This window comes from Crinia signifera, chromosome 1, assembly GCF_055691185.1.
Source record: "Crinia signifera chromosome 1, ASM5569118v1, whole genome shotgun sequence".
Classification (NCBI taxonomy): domain Eukaryota; kingdom Metazoa; phylum Chordata; class Amphibia; order Anura; family Myobatrachidae; genus Crinia; species Crinia signifera.
Genome location: NC_139217.1, coordinates 246,366,646 through 246,389,053, shown reverse-complemented (window position 1 = coordinate 246,389,053; position 22,408 = coordinate 246,366,646). Strand labels below are relative to the sequence as shown.

At 41.7% G+C, this 22,408-nt stretch overlaps 1 protein-coding gene across 1 annotated transcript in view; it reads left to right on the top strand.

Annotated features, from left to right (window-relative positions):
- ZCCHC7 (zinc finger CCHC-type containing 7) overlaps positions 1-22,408 on the top strand; it is a 184,635-nt gene that overhangs the window by 159,975 nt on the left and 2,252 nt on the right. The window contains exons 7-8 of the mRNA XM_083179778.1: positions 15,726-15,821; positions 18,642-18,759. Of these exons, the coding sequence (XP_083035904.1) occupies positions 15,726-15,821; positions 18,642-18,759 (214 nt within the window). The remainder of the gene's footprint in view (positions 1-15,725; positions 15,822-18,641; positions 18,760-22,408) is intronic.

Genomic DNA, 22,408 nt, shown 5'->3' with positions numbered 1-22,408 from the left:
TCAACCCCTTTTTTGCTTTGCATAGTCTTTCTCCATTATTGTTTCTGTTATCTCTTCTGCATAGTCTCCCTCTGAGATACCTTTCTGTGCACAATCTCTCTGGACGAGATGTACTAAGCCTTGAAAAGTGATAAAATAATAAGAGTGATAAACCACCAACCAATCAGCTCCTACCTGTTATTTTTCAAATACAGCCTGTGACATGGCAGATAGGAGCTGATTGGCTGGTGTCTTCACTCTCTATTTTATCACTTTTCAAGCTTAGTACATCTGTCTCTCTCTCTCTCTCTCTCTCTCTCTCTCTCTCTCTCTCTGTGGTCCCTCTATTTTCACGCACATGTATACAGATGTGTCCTTATACTGGTATCTTATTTACAGACAACAAAATATTCAGTAGTTTACAGATGGCCTTCAAAACATTAACCATACTTCCCTTTACACTAAAATTCTCCTCTTCGATGTATATTGTGGGGTTTATATGAAAGATGGAAAAAACACAACATATCGTCTTGTAATACAGTTTAAGTAATGGCTAGCAGTTGTATATCACCATGTGATGTGTAAATGGTTAGTTAAAAATGTATTTATTTACAGATTCTTATATAGCGCAGCAGATTCTGTTGCGCTTTACAATTGCAGACAGTGATAAAACAAACGGGATAATTGGGGATGCCCCCTTATTAATACACTCATAAACTATAATGTAAGACAGGTATATCTGGTGGGTCCTTTACTTCTGATGTCATAGAATTTCCTCTTTCCTTTTGTTGGACATCTCTTCCTCCAGTGTGGATAATCACACTAAAGGTCCATACACCAGTGTAGATTGTTAACGTTTATGCGGAAAATCGCTGGGCTGAAAAATGATCGGTGTGTACACACTGAGCGTTTTTTGCCATTTCAGCGGATGTTCCCTGGGGTGGAGGACTTTCCTTAGCGGGATGCTATGGAAAGCCATCTTCTCTCCCATGCTCGTCTGCTGGGAGCAGCGATGAAGCGGGAGCATGCTTCAGCATTCACCGCTCATAGCTTCCCTGTACACACTAGACAGATTTTAAGCTACAAAAGCCACTCAAACGAGTAAACTGAATGGCTTTAGTGTAAGGAGATAGGTGGTGCAAAAAAGGAGTTCTCAAGCAGAAATCTATTTATTTTCTCAATAATATCAGACAGTGCAAAGTTAAAAACAAAGGTGACTTATACCAGAGTAATGAGGATGTTTCAGTGTTAAAGAACGAAATGGCCCTGCTGTAGGAAAAATTCCCCTTCTATGCTCAGTTTGTTCTACCTCTACGCAAGCTGAACTGTCCCTACTGGTGCATTTTTATTTAGAGGCTGCATATCCTGTATGGACAATTATTTATTTATCTACAGTACATACACTTAACATCGGCACTCACCTTTCCTAGTTTTGGGGTGCCCTATGGCTTGTGACCACATTGTTTAAACAGACATTGTAGGGGCTCTGCACACACTAAATTAACTGATAATAAATAGTGGAGATTTGGTTCATGAATTGATCAATGCATTTAAGCCTGCAGCCCCCTTCACGGGACCCCACTGTTCTGCAGGTCCTAACACTATCGCTGAAAATGGCTACAATACACATAGCTATCACATCAATGTTTGATTCCAGGCATGCTACCTTATATAGCGCAACAGATTATGTTGCGCATTACAATAGTAGACAGTGATAAAGCAAACTGGGTAACAACAGACAGACTTGGAGGTAGGATGGCCCTGCTGCAAGCTTACAGTCTATAGCAGGGCTGGGCAACACCGGCCCTCCAGATGTTGATGAACTGCACATCCCAGCATGCCTTGCATCAGTTTCAGCATGGCCACATAGCAAAACTAATGCAAAGCATCCTGGGATGTGTAGTTCATTAACATCTGGAGGGCCGGTGTTGCCCAGGCCTGGTCTATAGGTACAATGGGTGTGGTCCCTCATTTCATGTACTGCACAACTCAGTAATTAGGATAGTACCGTCTCTTTGTTTTGGTATCTTATTTGTGCCATATGGCACGAGATGCCTGGAACAACTGCACCATTTGTGTACTTTATTCCCAAATCTTGCCTAAATTCACTAATAATCTACTAAATAAGTTATAGTGTACTATGGGGCTAATGTATCAAGCATTGAAAGGATTTAATAAGTGGACCAGTGAAGAAGTTGTCTATAGTAACCAATTAGCTTCAAAGTAGTATTTATCCTTGACTGTACATTCTATAAAATAATAGGAAGTAGTGGATTGGTTGCTATGTTCAACTTCGGTCCATTTTTTTCATTTTTTTCATGCTTTTCACTGCTTAACACAGTACATGAACCCCTAAATTCTATACTTTGGATTAGTATTTATAATCACAGAGTAATTGATATAAAGTAGCATATCAAGTATAACAATGTACGGTACTAGTCCCTTGTTCAGGACGGCTGTCTCTTGCCCTTTTGCCCAAATTACATACTTTTTCCTGAATTTCGAGTCTTAAGGTGTTAACAGTAATCTTAGTAGTAGTATTTTTTGTTACAAAAGTATTGGTATAAAGTAGTGGATTAAGAAAAAGTTGTATGAATTGGCTTAAAATTTTAAGGGGTTTATCAGCTGAGACTTGTATGTTTATATATACTGTGTGTGTGTGTATACAGTATGTATGTATATGAAGTCTAATTTTGTTTAGTAGTTTTTTGAACATGGTCTTAAAAATATGGAATATATTGATTTACCAAATACGATATTAAAGATGTCAGATGTGTACAGAGTTTTTATCATTTTTATATTTAGACCTTTATCCTATGCCCACAGCATCTTTTGCTCAACTTGGGATGCCCCGTGTGTGTGTGTGTGTGTGATAGTTAGAGCTGCTTTGAATACAGCACTTAGTGTTGATTAATTGTGATTCTCAAAGCAGATTATTTTCTTTATTCTCTATACCTATTGTACAATATACATAACATGTCAGGTGTTTTCATACATGTACACACAATACATGCAGTATGTACTATGCAGGCACTAAAGGTACTGTTAGCTTGGAAATGACTGCTTCTGGTCCAATGGCCTGTGTTGGCTCCTGTTATCCAAAGGGAAAAAAATGAGTTGTGTTATCTGGATGAGTGCAGACACATATGCATCCCCCTTTCTCACTGCATGGGCAGACAAGGTCGATAGCATTACAAGGTATTTGTGGCAGTGCTTGTTTCAGTTTTCAGAGCTGCCAGTTTTCATTCGGATTTGAATTACAAAAGAAGAAGCTGGCATGAAAATTGAAAGGGGTTTATCGGCTAGTCTGAAGCCTCATAGCACATTGCTTATTTATGCAGTCCATCTGCAACGAGAAGTGTAGAAAAGCAATACATTTGAGAGAGGAGGGAAAAAAATAAGACTATAAAGATCCAGACATGTTAAAGATGGTAAATAAAATATACATGCCTGCAGTATATGTTCTTAGATAATGATTTCACTGAAAGTTGCCCATTACTGCATAGATGCATTTGTATATTGTAGGTGTCCTAAATTGTAAGCCCATGTGATTCTCTATACTGTAGGTAGCCTCCAGGGATTTCAACGGAAGCTGTTGCTAAGTCACTTTAAAATTAAAATGGAGGAAAGATAACTGTGCTGAGAGCTATGCAGAGAATCTGCTGGAGTTTAATGCTCTGGCCCAATTTAAATAACATTTTTGCATTGCATGTAAAATTAGCTATGGACGAGTGGATAAAAGCCACCACCTTTTGGAGAAAATTGGGATGCGTTTTAAGCCAGGAAGATTTTGGAGCCGTTGATTTACATTTATTCATGGAGTGAATTGCTGCTATCGGACGATCTTGCATATATTATGCATTGTTCCACACACGCTGTGGTTTTTTTGTCCGTTTAAGAGAAACTCCTGGTTAACATTTCAGTCTTTCCTTTTAAGGAACAGGCAGCTAAATTTCAGCCTACCGAAGAGCAAGTTATCTTCTCCTACTTTCCTTGACAGTCGGATTAGCCCTAAAGACAAAAAAGAACAATACTGCCCAAAAGACACCATGTTGCATTTGCATCAGTCAGAATTCATTATGTGGACCTGTTAGTAAGACCCATGACTGGCTTATTTATTATAGAGTGGCAATCCATGGAAATAAGGAGTGTAATTTCTCACATTTCAGCTGTGAAAATGCTGCTTTATGTGTTGCCTTATGTGATATGTTTAATGGGAACAAGGAGAAAAAATATTGCTCTTAGGGGGTGATTCAATTATTGATTTGTATTCTAGCTTCCATCTTAAGAGCCTCTTGGGGAAGCTATTCAATTGTTTTGTGCAACCAATTGAATCACCATAATTTGTGCGATGACCACTTTCACATGCCTTATTGCAAAGAAAAACACATGGTGCAGATGCACACTCCATATTATTAATCAATAATAGAGGTTCTTAGTATATTACTTGGCCAAGACATATTTGCCCACCAACCAGCTTAACGTTAACCTGGTGAGTTCCTAATACTAAGTTTGAATCTGTGGCGTGGAACCCCAAAAAAAGACGACATAAGCCAGTCACCCCAGGGCAGCACACAAGTGAAAAACTAAGCTATACTGTAAGTGTATTAATAAGAAAGAAGCAGAAGCTAGAGGTTAAAAAGTGTAGTGCTAGAAAGTATAATATTAGTGGAATATAAATAGTGCTAAATAAATGTTAGGGTGTGCCAACCCAAAAGCCACACCAACCCAAGGGGAGCCGCGCAACAAATCCATCCCCAAGACTAGCAATTAGTGTCAATTTTTCGGTCTTACCTACATTGTGCCTCCAGTTTGCAGTCTGTGGCTACCAGGGACCAAGCTGGTAAAATAGTATTCAGATCAGGTAGGCGGGGTGCTACTCTAACTTGAAGGAGTCCCAACCTTCAGGTGTACAGTGTACACAATATTAGCTTATGGGGGGGAGGGTATCTGAGAATGCACATCCTATATACATGAGGTGCTATCATGCTGGGACTTGTAGTTCTGCAAAGAAAAACACATGGTTCAGCTGCACACTCCATATTATTAATTAATAATAGAGGTTCTTGGTATATTAATTGGCCAAGAAATATTTGCCCACCAGCTTCATGGTAACTAATATTATTATTAACAAATATGGTTTTATTTTTAGCAATTTTAGAGAAAACAATTCTTATAATACAATGGGCCGTCAGATGTTGCAATCCTCATTGTATTAAACTTTTTTTTTTTTTTATGTGTCACTTAACTCATCTATCAAATTCCTATTACTCATAGATTGAGGCTTGTAAGCGGGGATCTCTTCTGTCTGTTAATGCCTAATCTAGTTTTATTACTTTGTTAGCAATAAGTATTGGATGCTGATTTACCGAACCAATGTATTACACTGTTGCTGGGTATACACTTGCCAATAGATCATTCATACAGCCCTTTAATGATAGATTGGCAGTAAGATCATCTTTTGTGTACAGCTGATATATCATTCACAGACATATGACATTATGCAGTGCGGCAGATGATGAAATATGTGTGAACACCCTGCGGATCGACCCATGACACAGCTACTAGTTCCCGTGGACAGGCATGTGGGGCAGTAGATTGCAAAGTGTGTATGCACAAGGTCGTTTCAGCATAATCCTTTCCAGTCATTAGATCGGGCGTCAGGTTGGCTGGAAGGATGATCCATAAGAAAAGTGTGTGCCCATCTTAAGTGTGCACTCTCACTATATTTATATTATAAATAAATGGTATACATAAATGCAATCTGATTGAATTCTATCTAGATATTTGCAAAATAAGGTCAACTGGTTGTCTATCTCTTTCTATCTAAAATATTTAAATGAAAAATATAACAGAACAGCTAGCTCTTAACTCTCTTGTCTTGTACCTTGTAACCTTTTATTACCTTAAGTCTATTCCTACGGATCTATATGCCCATCCTTAAATCGCACCAAATAGCCCCATTCAGTGGGCGAAAACAAACACTAATTCTACATCATGAGTGAACTAAGACCCAAAACTGATGATGAAAAAGTACACTAAATTGGGTAACTAAGGAAAAGCGAGGTCCAATATGACCCACAGCATGAATAATTCTGCTTAATCTGCCACTCTGTAGTAATCCCATTGCTGTAAACACCCTAATCCTAACTAACTATGCAAAGTAAGATGCAAAAGGGAGAAAAAAATTGTCTGGTGTTCAAAAGGCAAAAGACCACTCCAATACAATCAACAGCAAAAGCAAATCCAGCCACATCTGAATCAGGCAATATTTGCGTAACTAGAACCATAATTGAGGAGAAACTACACACCAATATGGCACAAAAGAATAAGTGTATGAAGACACATTTATATACTAGTTGCTAAAGTGTAATCTGTAGACCACCCTGCATAAGTGCCAATTAAATCGACATGCCATCAGTGAATAATACCTATGTGAGAGTGTACTGCAGTGGCGTAACTATAGCTCCGCAGCCCCCGCGGTGGAGGGGGGGCGCAGAGAAATTGGGGGCACCGCCGGGGGGCTGCGGGGCTATAGTTACCCGTGGTCTGCGTCTCGCCCGGCGGTCAGGCAGGTCCCGGCAGAGAACAGGGCGAGACGCAGACCGCGGGTGCAGGTACGGGTAAGAAGGGGGGGGGGCAGGTTAGGTGTGTGGGGGGGCGCCGAAAAACCGTGCACGGGGGGGGGGCAAAATAGTTAGTTACGCCCCTGGTGTACTGGTACAGCCCAGTTGTGCAGCCTTCAGCGCAAATGTACTGTAGCTACTGTACAACTGAATTGTATTATTTATTTATTTATTAATAGTTTCTTATATAGTATAGCGCATACCTTTTTCCACAGCGATTTACAGAGAATAAAAAACTGCGTCGCCTGTATTGCTTATGATTGGTTCCAGAGAATGAACAGTGTTAAAACATGCTAGAGATGCATCTCGCCCAATGAGAATAATATTTCTTTCCTCCATGTAAGGGAAGGATGCAATATGCATGTGCAGGTTTTAAATATATAGGCATTTGTAATGTTTCATGTTGAGATGATCTGTTATTAATTAATAATCCTTGTCATGCATAGTAATAAACCTTAACAGCCATTTGTACAAGTCCATTCCGATAAGGGGCAGTTCAAGGTCGCCGGGAGAGGTGCCCAGAGCTGAGGGCTGCCATCTGCATATAATATTGCCAGCAGACGCACTGTGCTGAGGCCGTATACCTGTCTGATCTTCTGGTCTTTGTCATGGAGATTCCTAGTAGTGGAGGCCAGTTCCCAGATAATGATTACGTGTCTTAATGGCATTCATTCATTCCGGACTAACTACTCATGCAGAAAAAAGGGTTATGTAAAAATCACATTTAAGAAAAAATGATTTGTAATCTTTGCATCAGCAGCACTCTGAAGAGACATTAGGACTTAAATCCTTGGTGTGGTAGGCTCCTACCTTATCTTCTGATATTTACTGAGTTTACTGGAGCATGAAAGGTTTTCAGCAATAAAAGCAGATGGGATGGGCTCTTTATAGGTAATGCTATGTAACAGGCTATTACCTTCTATATATTGATAGTGAGGTAATCTTCACCATATCGCCCAGCAAATATACATTATTTAAATGTTTGTAACAAAAGAGCAGAACTGTATTCATGAGCCTTGTTGTGTTGGTTGTCTGGGTTTTAATTTAGATTTTTCATAACATGTTTTCAATTCATGGCAGGAATAAGTTTCTACAGTGAGAAACTTTCATCCCTTTAACAATAAAATGAATTTCGTAGTTCTAAATCTTATTTGTGTCTGTAAATTAGAGTAGCGCTAAATCTGCACTTATAACATATGTAACGGGACATAAAGTTAGCACTTCCAGGAACTAAAATGACAGATAAGCTTGCAACTGTTTTGCTGTATTTTAGTTAATTTTAAATTATTTGGATTTGGATCTCCTGTTGTGTTTTGGATCTGGATTGGTATTGCCAAAACCACCCTGTCAGGTTTTGTTTTGGATCTGCATTTTTTTATTTATAAGAACAGCTAAAATCATAGCATTTGTTTGTTTTTTTGTTGTTCCTACAGTATTATTAATTGCAATAACCTTAATTTCCACTCAATTCTAGTCTATTGTGAATACCTCACACATCACAATATTGTTTTTAGGTCAAACGTTTGCATATAGGTAGCTGGATGACTAAGCTAAGTGACACAAGTGGGCGGCACAAACACCTGGCCCATCTAGGAGTGGCACTGCAAGGCCTAAAGAGCACTAAATGCAAAGAAAAGAGTTGCAAGATTGAAGTGTCCTTGTAACCTCCCACTACCTTTATTATGTACAGGACATGCATACTTTAACAAATCAATCATTTCAGCTACAGGGCGCAGTGGCGTAACTTGTGTAAGGCAGCCCCCGCCACTGCTTGGAGGAGCGGGGGCTGCGTGGGCGCCGGAAGCCTCTCACTCTAACCTGCAGAGCTGAGGTAAGGTCCGTCCTGTCTCACTCCGTCTCTCTCCCTCCCTTCCTCCCAGCAGCAGCAGCATTACAGGCAGGAAGTTCGTCTGTGTACACAGTACACACAACCTCCGTCCGTGCAGGCTGGGCAGCTAAGGAATCGTCCCTCTCCCTGCTTTCTGTTCTTGACCGTCCTGCTCCAGCGGCTGCCTTCTATTCCCCTGCACTCTGCACTCCGGTTACAGAGCCCTCCCTTTCTACAGGCTTCAGCACAGGAGCTGAACACAACAATAAGGTTAACTCTTTCAAAACCTGGTTTTCTACAGTGGTATGCAAAGCATTCAGTGTCTGTGTCATCACATGTCAGCATATTTGTGTCAGTGTCTGGGTGTCTGTATTATGTCTCTAGATATCAGCGTCTGTCAGCATCAGTGTCTCTATGTGCAGTCCGTGTGTCAGCGTATCCCTGTGTATAGGCGTCTTTCAGTGTCCATGTGTCAACATATGTGTCTGTGTCGGCGTCCATGTATCAACTTGTCAGCGCCCGTGTTTTAGGATCTGTCCGTTTGTCAGTATCTGTCTGTTTGTCGGCGTCTGCGTGTCCATGCGTTATCATCTGTCTGAGGGGCTGGGGGCATGCCAGAAGCTCACAGAGCGCTTAGCATGCCTCCATAGTGATGTAAACGGGAGGCATGGCTTGTGGGAGCATTATTCCCAATAAGCCTTTCCCCCTCTCAGTGAGGTCACACCCTTGTTCTGGCGGCAGTGCGACTTCGTCGACCGCGGACATCTCGCCCGAGTTCAGTGTAGTGCGAGATGTCTGCTGAATTCTGACGTTTTTTTTTAATGGGTAATTAGCTTACAAGGCAAAACCATGCCAAACCATGCCTTCTAAGTTAATTCCCCTTTAAAAAACATCAGAATTCAGCGGATATCTCGCACTGCACTGAACTCGGGCGGCATGAAATTCCGGCCATAGTGTAAGGTGCATTTAGATTTGTGGAGTATAAGTTTAATGACGGCATGTGGCATATAGTGCAAGGGGCATTATGATGTGTGACGTAATGTTTAAGGGGCATGGGGGGGGGGCGCCAGAAACTTTTTTGGCTGGGGGGAGCAAAATTTCTAGTTACGCCACTGACAGGGCGCTATCCTATTCAGTCAAATTAGACTTCACAATTTCTCATGAAAAATAAGTCACATTTATTAAAAAACATATAATTAATAATCTGATACAATTTATCAAAGTGCACAATGATTAGACAATACAAGACAAACAACACAAAACATATAATTCTAAAAAAGCATACAATGCTGATGGTAGTATGGTAATAATATGAGGCTTTGAATTAAGGAGAAGAAAAAAAGTGAGTGAGCCTCTGTTACCATACCCCACAGACCATCAAGTCCGCTGTAAACTGCTTCAGAGTCCATCCCACAGCAACTTCATCTGCTTATTTGGATTTATCCGGAGGAACTCTGGTAATTGGTGGAGACATGGACATACTGATACTCGCAGCCCTAATTGGATTACAAATTGTGCGGGACTGGTAACTATCAAATCATAGTGTCATTTGTCTCTGAAAGGAACATTCCTTTTCTTCTCCTTAATTCAAAGCCTCATATTATTACCATACTACCATCAGCATTGTATGCTTTTTTAGAATTATATGTTTCGTGTTGTTTGTCTTGTATTGTCTAATCATTGTGCACTTTGATAAATTGTATCAGATTATTAATTATATGCTTTTTTAATAAATGTGAATTGTGTGAGAAATTGTTTGAAGTCTAATTTGACTGAATAGGATAGCGCCTCTTAAAGTGACAGCAACCTTGGTTACTGTCACAATTCCCAGATTCTACAAATTAAGGGTACACACCCTTTATAAGAGGCTGCAAAATCCTATTCAGCTAAATAAATCTTTTTACTGTGTGAATAGGTGTTAATTGCAACTAGCGCTTCTATTTGTGACCCTAGGGCCACTAACCCCATTTCAGCTACAGGGTCTGCAACATGACTGTGGCTGAAATGTTTGGTTTGTTTGGGCCCCCACAAAAGTAGCAATTAATTTCTTCTTGCACAAACTGTCTCTACAGAGACAAGATGTCCTTCTCACCCTCATCCTCCGTTTCATCACCCTCTAGTGTTTACATACTCATCCTCGTCCTCACAGAGTATTAATTCATCCCTACAGGAATTCACCATCACAGTTCCCTTTGTACGTTCTAGAGGTAATTAATAGCTGGTCTTCCTGGTTGGTTGTTTTTTTTTTTTTTTCAGTTTGATGAACATCATCTCCACATTTTGCAGAAGCAATCTTCTATGCCTCTCGCTGACCAGGTTCCCAGCTGTACTAAAAACTCTTTTGAAGCACACACTTGAGAGGGGACAACTAATGTAATATAAAGCCAGTTTGTGCAGGGGCTTCCAAATTGCCTAAGTTTTCTGTCTGACATGCCTACTATAATTATCCATGGTGACAGTATCATATGCAGTGATGGTAGACATGTCAGTAATTGTAGGCAGCTCCTTCATTCCGGACCAGATGTCCAAACTTTCCCTGCATCACCACCAGCAGATGTGATATGAAAATTTATTTTTTTCCTCGCAGCCCCAGTTGCCGGAGAAAATGAAGGTGGAGTTGTAGCCATGTTACGTTCTGCTTGAGCTCACAGTTTTTCTCACCAACAAGTCTTTGCACCTCTGCAGACTTGAGTCCAGCAGAAAGGGGGCTACAACATAGGCTTTAAACCTAGGATCGTGCACGTGGCCAAAATGTAGTCATCTGATTTTTACAGATTGACCACCCTTGGATTCTGGCAAAAAAATGAAGGGCTCCATCCACAAGTCCCACATACGTAGCAGAATCACTCAGTTTTAGCTCCTCCACTTTCTTCAGCTGCTTCTGCAAAAGCCTTCTGAGTGGAATGACCTGACTCAAGCTGGCCGTGTCTGAACTGACTTCACGTGTGGGAAGTTTGAAGGGTTGGAAAACTTTGCACAACACAGAAATCATTCTCCACTGCACTTGAGTTGGGTGCATTCTCCCTCCTTTGCCTATGTCATAGGTGGGTGTTCAGGTTTGAATGACCTTTTGCTGCTCCTCCATCCTATGAAGCACATAGAGGGTTGAATTACACCTCGTTACTTTCTCTTGCTTCAGGTGATTGTAGGGCAGTTTCAAGAGCTGGCGCTCCAGTCTATGACACGAAGTTGCTGAATGATAGTAGCAAGTAGGAAATTGTCGATGTGGGAGTTGGTGATGTGGATTGTAGGCACTTGGATACAACGCTCTTAGCCAAAGTTGATGAACTTGAAAATGACTTATTATGAATGTGCTGCAGGTGACTTAAAAGGGAGAACATTCCTCTGCGGTTAGTGTACTTACCCCTACTTATTACTCTCTTACAAAGACTACATTTGGCAATGATTTGGATAGAAATAATTCCAGACTGAAGAAGTGGATTTATTGGTCTTTTGCCCAGGCATGACCGTGGGATGACAAGAACTGTCTTCACCGGTGCCTTATTCAAACAAACCATATTATCGTCCGAAGCCTCATCATCAACTTCCTCCTCATCCTTAGCATACGACGTTAAAGGACTTGCATTGTCAGTGTCATGACTGGTGGCAGTAACTTCAGCACTAGTAGTAGGAGGTGGCTCCTGATCTTTAAATTGTGTCCTCCTCCATATCTTTATCACCAAAAAACATCACCCCTGGATTTGTATATGGCAGCATAGGGCAGCACCACTGACCTTATATATACAGCGGCACCACTGACCTTATATATACAGCGGCACCACTGACCTTATATATACAGCGGCACCACTGACCTTATATATACAGCAGCACGACTGACCTTATATATACAGCAGCACCACTGACCTTATATATACAGCAGCACCACTGACCTTATATATACACCAGCATCACTGACCTTATATATACAGCAGCACCGCTGAACTTATATATACAGCAGCACAGCTGGACTTATATATACAGCAGCACAGTTCTATCACCGAGAGCACACAAGAGGTCAGTCACCCACGGCAGATACAACAACACCCGTCCCTCTCCACGTGCAGACAGACTAATCTTATGCAGCTCCTTCTACTACCCTCTCCAATGCCGGAGTGAATATGGCTCTGATCACTGGGGACTTACAGTATATACTGTAGAATCCAAAAACCATGAGAATCCGACAGCGGGATGATGACATTTTGCCTCGATATGGGATTCGAGTCGTGCAGGAAAACCCTAGCCGCACTCTGCGATGCCAGCTGTGCTGTGCTGTGCATTATGATTTCATGTGTAAAATGTAGTGTTTTTGTAAGTTTAAGGAAGCACAAACAGTTCATACCTGCTTGATGTGACCTGTTTCTGCACCTGCACCTTAATGCCACAGTTCTCATAACCTTTATATGCAGTTTTTATTGAAAAATTGACAAGCTGTATGTCAAAGTGACAGCTGACTGTTGAAATGCATGCGTTTATAATAAAAAGGCATTTTCTCAAGAATTAGATAGGGAATTTATTTACAGTATGGTGAAATAAGTATTAATCTGCAAGAAGCAAAATTATTGTTATACTGTATTGTACTATTGGCCCGCAGCACTGTTCCATTGCAAGAAAGGTTTTTGTGAATCATAATTACCAGTACAGTATAGTAATAAATTAAACCGAATGGTGTATGAAGAAAAAGTAAAACGTAATATTTTTTTGTTTGAATTAAGAAACAGATATTTGTGGAACATATAAAGGCCTGGTTTGAAAAATGACAGGTAGGAACTGATTGGCCGGTGATAAAAACCAGACACTTTATCACTTCACCGAGCTTAATAAATCTGCTCCTAAAGTTACATTCCAACCTAAGGCCCTTATTCTGATCGGTGCGGCCGGATCCGAATATGCGGCCAGGACCGTGCGTGCGAAACCCCGCCTTCCATACGGATCGTCAACTCCGTCCGTACGCGGTAAGAAGCTGGCTGAACGGACCGCACGTGTATTTTTCACGGAATACGCCTCCTCCATCTCAGGGAACCTCCCCCATCATTCGATGGTCGCAGACCATAGAATGCAGGACCGAGTGGTCCACCAGCTCCCGCAACCTCAGACCACACGGACATTTTTCCGTGCAAAAGCAGGGATCTGGTCGGGCAGCTGACATCCGGCGATGTCATATGTCCGCCCCCTACACGTGCGTCACGGCCGCATTACCATACGTACGCCCAGCGTTTGCACGGGAACGCCCATGAAACGCGGGGCGTATGCATATGGTAATGAGCCCAAATAGCCCTTCACGCCCCTCTCCACCCCCTGTTCGGAGTGTTCATATTTCATGCGGGATTTGGCCGTACGCCCCGCTCGCACATGCGCAGATACGCCTCTGCACATGCGCAGACACAAAACATCAGCATTTTTTTTTTCTTAGCACATTTGAGACTTACCGTATTTGCCGGCATATTAGACGACAGGCCGTATAAGACGACCCCCCAACAATAGGAGGGCCCAGCTAAATGCAATAAGGGCCAGGAGGGAATGAAATGCCCACGGACCGAGAGGGCCCGACTATCATGCCCACAGGCCGGAGGGGCCTGATCTGTATCCACGGGCCCGCTCACCCGGTGGTCTAGGGAGGGGTAGGTGGCCTGGGGTGGGAGAGGCCGCAGGGGGGAGCTTCGTCAGCTCTTCTGCTTTCCACCCCTGCCGCCATCTTTCTTCTGCCGCTGGCCTGTCCAGGCCAGCGGCGGCGCTGCTTCTCCTCTTCGCCGCCCGGGCGTCTTCTGGCCTCTTCAGTGGCCGCAGGAGCTCTTCTCCCCGCCGCAGTCTTCTGAGCCGTCCTCCGGCGGCTTCCAGCGTCCTCTTGCTTCTCAACCAGGGGACTTCCTTCCTCTCCCTCCCGGCGGCGTCTGACGTCAGATGCCGGGGGCAAGGCTGAGTACGGCGCGGCGAGCGCTGATTGGCTCGCGGCAGCCGTCTGCCATTGGATCCCGACTCAGGAGCCCTGATTGGCTCCCGAATAGCGGGACATTCAAACCGCCGTGAGCGGCGCTTTGGATTGGTGGCCGCAGCAGTGCCAGATTAAAAGCACCGCTCCCTTCGCCAACGCTTCCATCCCCGCTGCACCTCGCCTCCATTAACTCTGCGCAGACCTGGCGTAAAAGGCATATCCGGCGTATAAGACGACCCCCCCCCACCCACTTGGAGGCATTTTTTTCAGGGGTAAAAAGTCGTCTTATACGCCGGCAAATACGGTAATATAAGAGGCTGCTCAGATTCAGCAGGATAGTTACAGCATGAGGAAAGTCTTATACCCCTTTCATGTCGCACAAATAACCCGTATTCGGCCCAGCATTCTGACCCGAGTTAAAAGAAGGATTAATCCCAGGTTGGACCGGGCTGCTGTACAGTGTGAAAGGAAAACCCGGCTCCCGTTCACACTATAGGGAGCAGACAGCCTCAGCTCCAAACGCTACCTCCTCCCCCACCCACTAAGATACACCCCCTCCATGATATCAGCAACGAACTCATGTCCATATCCCGGGTATTTGCAATGCAAAAGGGGTATTAGAGGTTTAAGTGGCAGATTGTGGTTTTATTTTATGTTAATAGGTATAGATAAGGGTTTCCCAAACTGAATCCTCACCTTAACAGTCCAGGTTTTATCCATGCTTATTCACAGATGTAAAAACATATGACGGATAAACTAATTACGTTACATGCACATATGCTAAATTAGCAGTTTTTATCGTAATACATTTCTGTCTCAGTGGCTTGTCATTTCTCTCTTGTGTAGCAATTCAGTTCATAGTTGCACTGTCACCAACTAACTTGTAATGATGATGGTAGTTAATGGAAACAAGCTTGTTTGAAATGAATGGGCCGGTTGGAATAAAGTACTGAATGATGTTGCGTCCTGTATATACACAGTAAACATGCACATAAAGCAAGTCCATATCCTACAAAAAGGTGAAAATAAAACCGATTTACAGTGACAATTGAATCATTAGTGCATTTCATTTTGTATCAGTTCAAAATGCTTTGGAGGTATAGATTGTACTAAAAGATATGAGTGTTCATAAAGGGTGGTCTTTAATATATATATATATATATATATATATATATATATATATATATATATATATATTTCTCTTTTGTGGTTTAACATTAACATTATTTTTATTTTTTAAATCCTTTTAGCAAAGCCTGCCTTTTTATCATAATTAGAAATCACTTCTTACAAGGATATTTTTATGTTTTTTTCTGCTATGATAGGAAAACATTTCTTATTTTCATGATGGTTTCTATTTTAGGTGGTCCCTGGACCAGCCAAACAATCTGTGTCTGCCTCCAACCCGAAGGATGTAGTCTACTGTTATAACTGTGGCAAGAGAGGTCATTGTGGTTATGTGAGTATCTTTAAGTTTTTATTTATTGACCTTTTCATTATAGTTAAGAAATCTACCTATACTGGTCTCTTACCTTAACCATAGTACCACGGTAGCAATTTTGTGCTGTTTTGTAAGCACAGATCTCTCCATGTGTATGCCCTGACCGATTGCTATGTGCGGTCCAACGCATCGCTATCGCCAGCTAACGAAGTCCGAGCATGCAGTAAAAATCTAGTCAAATTGCTTAGCAAGTGACTGCAAATCTCTCTGTGTGTGAGCGATGGTGATTGAGATCTCTCTTTCTAAACCACTACCCGGCCTGTTTTTTTTGCTTACGCAAAATTGCTTAGCCCAAATCACTGCATGTGTATGCGCTCTCCATGGGCGATCTAAACACAGGGAAATCACCTACCCTAAATAGCTTCGCAAAATAGCTTAGCACACATCTCTACGTGTGTATGCCCCTTAAAGGTGCTCATACACGTTACAATTATTGTATACAATATCGCATCAAGTACAAAAGGTATGTACACATACTTTTTGTACTAGATCTCATCTCATCGCAAAACCAAGATGCAATGAGTTACGATATTGTATACAATAATTGTAACGTGTATGGGCTTAAGCCTTTTTTCTGAATCCCTTTTGTATGTGCTCTTAAGCCTTTGAGTGCCAAGTGATTTTGTCAAAATTGGTGTGAAAATTGGCAAGCAAACGTGTATTCATCATGACCTGTAATGTTTATCTTATATAGGAAATAGTCTTTTTTACACAACATTTTTTATTTGAATTGATATAACAAATGTGAGTGTCGCTGGCATTTTGGCCCTTATTATGGTTCACCCACAAAGGCAAATTCCTTCTCAAATAGACAAAACTATGTTCCCTGTAGGTGTGGCAGATGTAATTTGTGCAGAATAAATTAGATTTAGAATAGATTAGAGAATTATATTGATATATACATGTAATTAGAGATCTCGGTCCAACCCTGTTCCTTACAAAGGTAATACTGGTTAAGGTTGACATCATGATATCACTGTCTGCGACTTTTAGGTTAAATTGCTACAGTATTCTTAGGAGTCTGGTGTCAGTCTCAGTTGCTAGAGAGCTACAGATTGCCTTAGCAATAGTACAGAGCTCTTATGGGCAACAGTAGGCCTCAAGGTGGCATGCAGGCCCTTGATTCTTTGCGCCCACATACTATTCTCTTTATGTAGTTGCACAACAGCTGGCGGAGCACAGGTTGCCTATCTTAGGTGTAGGCAGTGCTCATTTAATACTGCTGGTCATAAATCAGAAAACAAGACATTACTTGAGCAGCTTCAGCATTGCAAGATTCATTTTTTGGGGCTGTTACTTTCTAATTGTTAAGTATTTTTTTTTCTTTTTGAAATGTTATAAATTGGTGTAATTAACTGTCTTATATCTTGGATACGGCAACATCTTAAGGATACATCCATTAGCTAATGGACTGAATATTGATCTCACTAGAGAGCTGCAGGAAAACCCTGCCCTTTTGCCCTGCCCCTCACAATTCTCACTGACTTCCTGCTAGACACTGCCATATCCTCACTTCTCACTTAGCCAGTGATATCAGCACCTGGAGCCAGCACACCGTTTTTGCCTCCCCACTTGCTCTTCAGCAATCCACCAATCTCGATGGGGGAGGGGGGGGGGGAGATATGGGAGGTGGTTAAGGAGACAAAGATGAGAGCACTGGGGATTAAGTTCTAATCTAGATGAAAGCTAAAGACTGACAGAGAGCGAGAGCAAGTAGAGACGGAGACAGACAAGGGAGGGAGACATGGGAAGGAGATGAAGACACTTATTAGCATATGAAGGTGGTGTGCCCCCAACTACAACAGCCCCTGCAACTCCACCCACAATTACACCCCCTGAGCAACAGGAGCAGTGGGAACAGAGATCAGAGACATGGGAAGATGGAGAGTAGGGGAAAGAGATGAGAGACAGGGGGAACATAGATGAGAGACAGGGGGAACAGAGATTAGAGAGACAGGTGACAGGAACCTGGTTGGGCTAGAGAACCTTGAGGGATGGGGCTTGAGAGCACAGACGAGATAATACTACTGTATATAGGGACCACACTAGCTAGCATCACGGCAAATGTCAAGTTCTAACTTGTAATTACTGTAGATTATTTTTTATGAATTTAAAAAATAAAAATCTTGTAAGTTATTTCATTAAAATAACTAATCAGAGTAAAAAAAATTCACGCGTTTAAAAGTTAGGAGATGCAGGGCTCTGCAGTTGGTAGGATCCATTGACAGTTGTGGTTATGACTATAGCAACCTATGAGAAAATAACACCATATATGAGGTTTCATTTTTAACAACTGGTACCAGTATATTGCATGCCAATGGTTCAGCATGGTTAGTAAATGAATTTCATTGCCCACTTAGATGTGGAGAAATGCATCACAAACATGTGAATCACATACAGTATATGTACAAGCAGCTATTAGATGCTTTTCTTAAAGCTGAGACACCATGGGCTCATTGAGAGTATACCAAATATTACTCTTTTGGGTACATTAATTGTGTGAATTAAAAGAATTGCCAGCTCCTCTATTTTACTATATATATATATATATATATATATATATATATATATATATATATATATATAATGTTTTATTTTTTTGTACTCTGATTTTTACCAGAAAAAAATGATATATTTTTTTTACAATTGGCTGACAGAGGTGGTTAAATTGAGTATTGTATGAATTCTTGTCAAATGATGATTTGTTTTTTACATTTTGGAATGGGCGTTTACAGTGAGGTGAAATACTGTTCACTAATATTAGTGTTAATTTTACAGGAGTGCAATGAGAGGCGAATGTACAGTTCAGTGTACCCCAATTGTGAGCTTGTATTCACCTATGATGACAATCATGACATCTGGAAAAGAAAGCAGAGATTAAAACGCAAGATTACAGGTACTCTATTAAGCAAAAAGATCTGCACTTATTCTTCATTGTTATGCAGAGATTTGCTGCCCTCCACTAGGTTCTATATACTGTAGTTGCAATCTTATATAGTGCATGGTATACAGTCTATAGGTTGACCACTATTGGTCGACAGGCAATAGGTCAACACATGACAAAGGCCGACATTGTTAAAAGGTTGAAAGAAACAAAAGGTTGTTATAATGATCAGCACATAAAAAGGTTGACACCAGTTTTTCATGATTTTTTTTCTAACCTACTTGTTTTTACTTCTCTATGCATGTTGGCTTAGAGGAAGAATATAATAGCTAGGAGCATGGCAAGCGGATGTGTTAAAACTAATTGGGGGTCCGTGCTGTTACGTTGACATAGGCACAAGAAAAGAGAAAAACATGTGTCGACCTTTCACCTTTTGTCCATGTGGACCCTATTGTATGTCAACTTTTTTCATGTGTTGACCCTTTGACACGTGACCAATAGTGATCAGCCTCTTGACTGTCAACCTAGACACTGTCAGTCTAATAATCCACACCCTGCTGGCATATTCTGTTCTAAAGTGATCACTCACGTTAAAGACATTATATTTATACTGTGTATACATGTATGTATGGGTACTTGTTTCCTAGCACGGCCACAATCTGGAGTAATCGTGTACCTTAAGTTAAGGTACACAATTACCCCGATGGACCCGATTTCCTTTGAAATCAGGTCCATTTGGCCGGCTAGGATAAAATATCGGGGGCATCGCGTCGGTCGGGACCATTAACAATGGTCCCGACGCGACCGACGCGATGCCCGCGATTTCCCCATAGGCTTCAATGTTAAAAAATATTTTAACATTGAAATCTTGTCGGGAAAGGTAAAATATCGGGGGCATCGCGTCGGTCGTGACCATTAACAATGGTCACGACGCGATGCCCCCGATTTTTCCATCGTATTCAATGTAAAAATATTTTTTTACATTGAAATAGTGAAAAAAATGTGAAAAATGTGAAATGGGCCAATATGACCCATTTCACATTATAGATGTCCCCGTCGTCACCCCACGATAGACGCCAACCCGAAGCGTGGCGAGCGCAGCGAGCCCGCGAGGGGCGGCGGTGCGCGTCCTCCGACCTTTTCATTCCCCTACTATCCACGTCGGCGTGGAGTTGAGAATAGAATAGTGTGGCGAGCGCAGCGAGCCACCGAGCCCGAAGCGTGGCGAGCGGACGCGGATACCTTCACAGTTATACGCGTCCCTTCGCGGGCTTCACAGGTGTCCGTGGCGACACGGACACCTGTGAAGTCCGCAAAGGGACGCGTTTACCTGTGAAGGTATCCGCGTCCCCTCGCGGGGCTCGCTGCGCTCGCCACGCTTCGGGCTCGGTGGCTCGCTGCGCTCGCCACACTATTCTATTCTCAACTCCACGCCGACGTGGATAGTAGGGGAATGAAAAGGGCGGCGGTGCGCGTCCTCCGACCCTCGCGGGCTCGCTGTGCTCGCCACGCTTCGGGTTGGCGTCTATCGTGGGGTGGGGTGTACGCCATTAAATTTGGGGGGGGGTTGGGAATATTTTTACACTGAATCCAATGTAAAATCGGGTCCCAGGGACCCGATTTACATTTCATAAAAAAAAAAAATCGGGTAAAAAATCGGTCGGTCGCGTCGATCGCATCGCATGCGACCAAATCGCATGCGATGCGATCGACCCGATTTTTCCGACACGACCACCCCGATGTAAATCGGTGTGGCCGTGCTAGGAAACAAGTACCTATGTATGTGTATATGTACCTCTTCACGTACACACCACTTAGCCACCCATCCCGACAGAAGGAGTCAGGGGACTCCGACCCGGCACAGCCGCAGGAACAACATGGCGGGTCCACTATAACCTATGGACATTTCTACTCATCATTATTTTTTGAACCATTAGCCACTGGTGAAGGATGATTGCAAACCTTTTTAGTTACATGAAGTAAAGTATTACATTTAAACTTAAGCAGTGACTGGCGTCTATGTTTTACATGGACAGTGTACCATATATATATATATATATATATAATATATACACTTAACATCGGCACTCACCTTTCCTAGTTTTGGGGTGCCCTATGGCTTGTGACCACATTGTTTAAACAGACATTGGATGGGCTCTGCACACACTAAATTAACTGATAATAAATAGTGGAGATTTGGTTCATGAATTGATCAATGCATTTAGGCACCCCAAAACTAGGAAAGGTGAGTGCCGATGTTAAGTGTATATATTGTTTATTAGATTAATTTTTTTAATTAGTCTTATTGTGGTCACATTCTCTCATGCACCCTGTTTTTAACTAAGATTCCATAGCTTATGTTAGCCATTTCCCTAGATGATTAGTGACAGGTGTGTTGGTAGCTGCTCACCTATAAAAGCAAAGTCTGCTGTGAGCTTCAGACCTGATAGCATGCCTGGTATCAAACATTGATGTGATAGCTATGTGTATTGCAGCCATTTTCAGTGATAGTGGTAGGACCTGCAGAACAGTGGGGTCCCTTGACGGGGGCTGCAGGCTTAAATGCATTGATCAATTCATGAACCAAATCTCCACTATTTATTATCAGTTAATTTAGTGTGTGCAGAGCCCATCCAATGTCTATATATATATATATATATATATATATAGCAGGATTTTCTTATACACATGCATGTACAGGAAGGAGGCGGCACTCGGTTGGATTTAGAAAAGTGCTTTTAAGTTTTCAAATAAGATGCATATGATGACGTCATCATATGCATCTTATTTGAAAACTTAAAAGCACTTTTCTAAATCCAACCGAGTGCCGCCTCCTTCCTGTACATGCATGTGTATAAGAAAATCCTGCTATATTAATCTAGTGGATGGCACCGTGGTAATTATCCTGTAATCCGGAGTGCCGAACAAAGCTCACAATCTCTATATATATATATATATATATATATATATATATATATATATATATATATATATATACAAAGGAAAGGCCCTTTCCTGCGCTTATAGAAAGAGAGCAGCAACTCTGAAGGGTCTTCTGCTAGACAAGACCCAATCAAATAGACATAAAGAAAAAGGGGGGATCAGAGTGCGCTTAAAGACAATATACGTCACTTATAAGGTAGTATATTTAATATAAAAAATAAATAAAAGTACACATATACATTATGTACAATAAAACACCCTTCTTGGGGGTATTACAAACATGTACAGTACAACAAATGATGAACTTCAGTGGAAATTGCTGGTTTCAGAGAACTCGCGGATACAAGGCCCAACGCGTTTCGTCAAAACAATGACTTCATCAGGGGCAAGATATTGCAGTAGTCACTGTAATTTACAATGATACATAACATCAATCATAAAATTTACATATCCATACAAAGAAAAAGAACAGGAGGAGGAGATGGAGAGAAAAAGGGAGAACAATGACCAAGATGGAAGGACCACAATTGATAACACAGAGTGAATAACTGAAAACAGCCCATGGTCACCACGTGGTGGATTAATAATAAAACACATACCTATGGAAAATCAGTATAATAAATACCATAGGAATCAAGTGTCTCAGAGACAGTCCGGTATGTTTCCAGCAATCTATATAGAATTTTTTTGAAAAAACTATTTATAAAGTGTCACACTT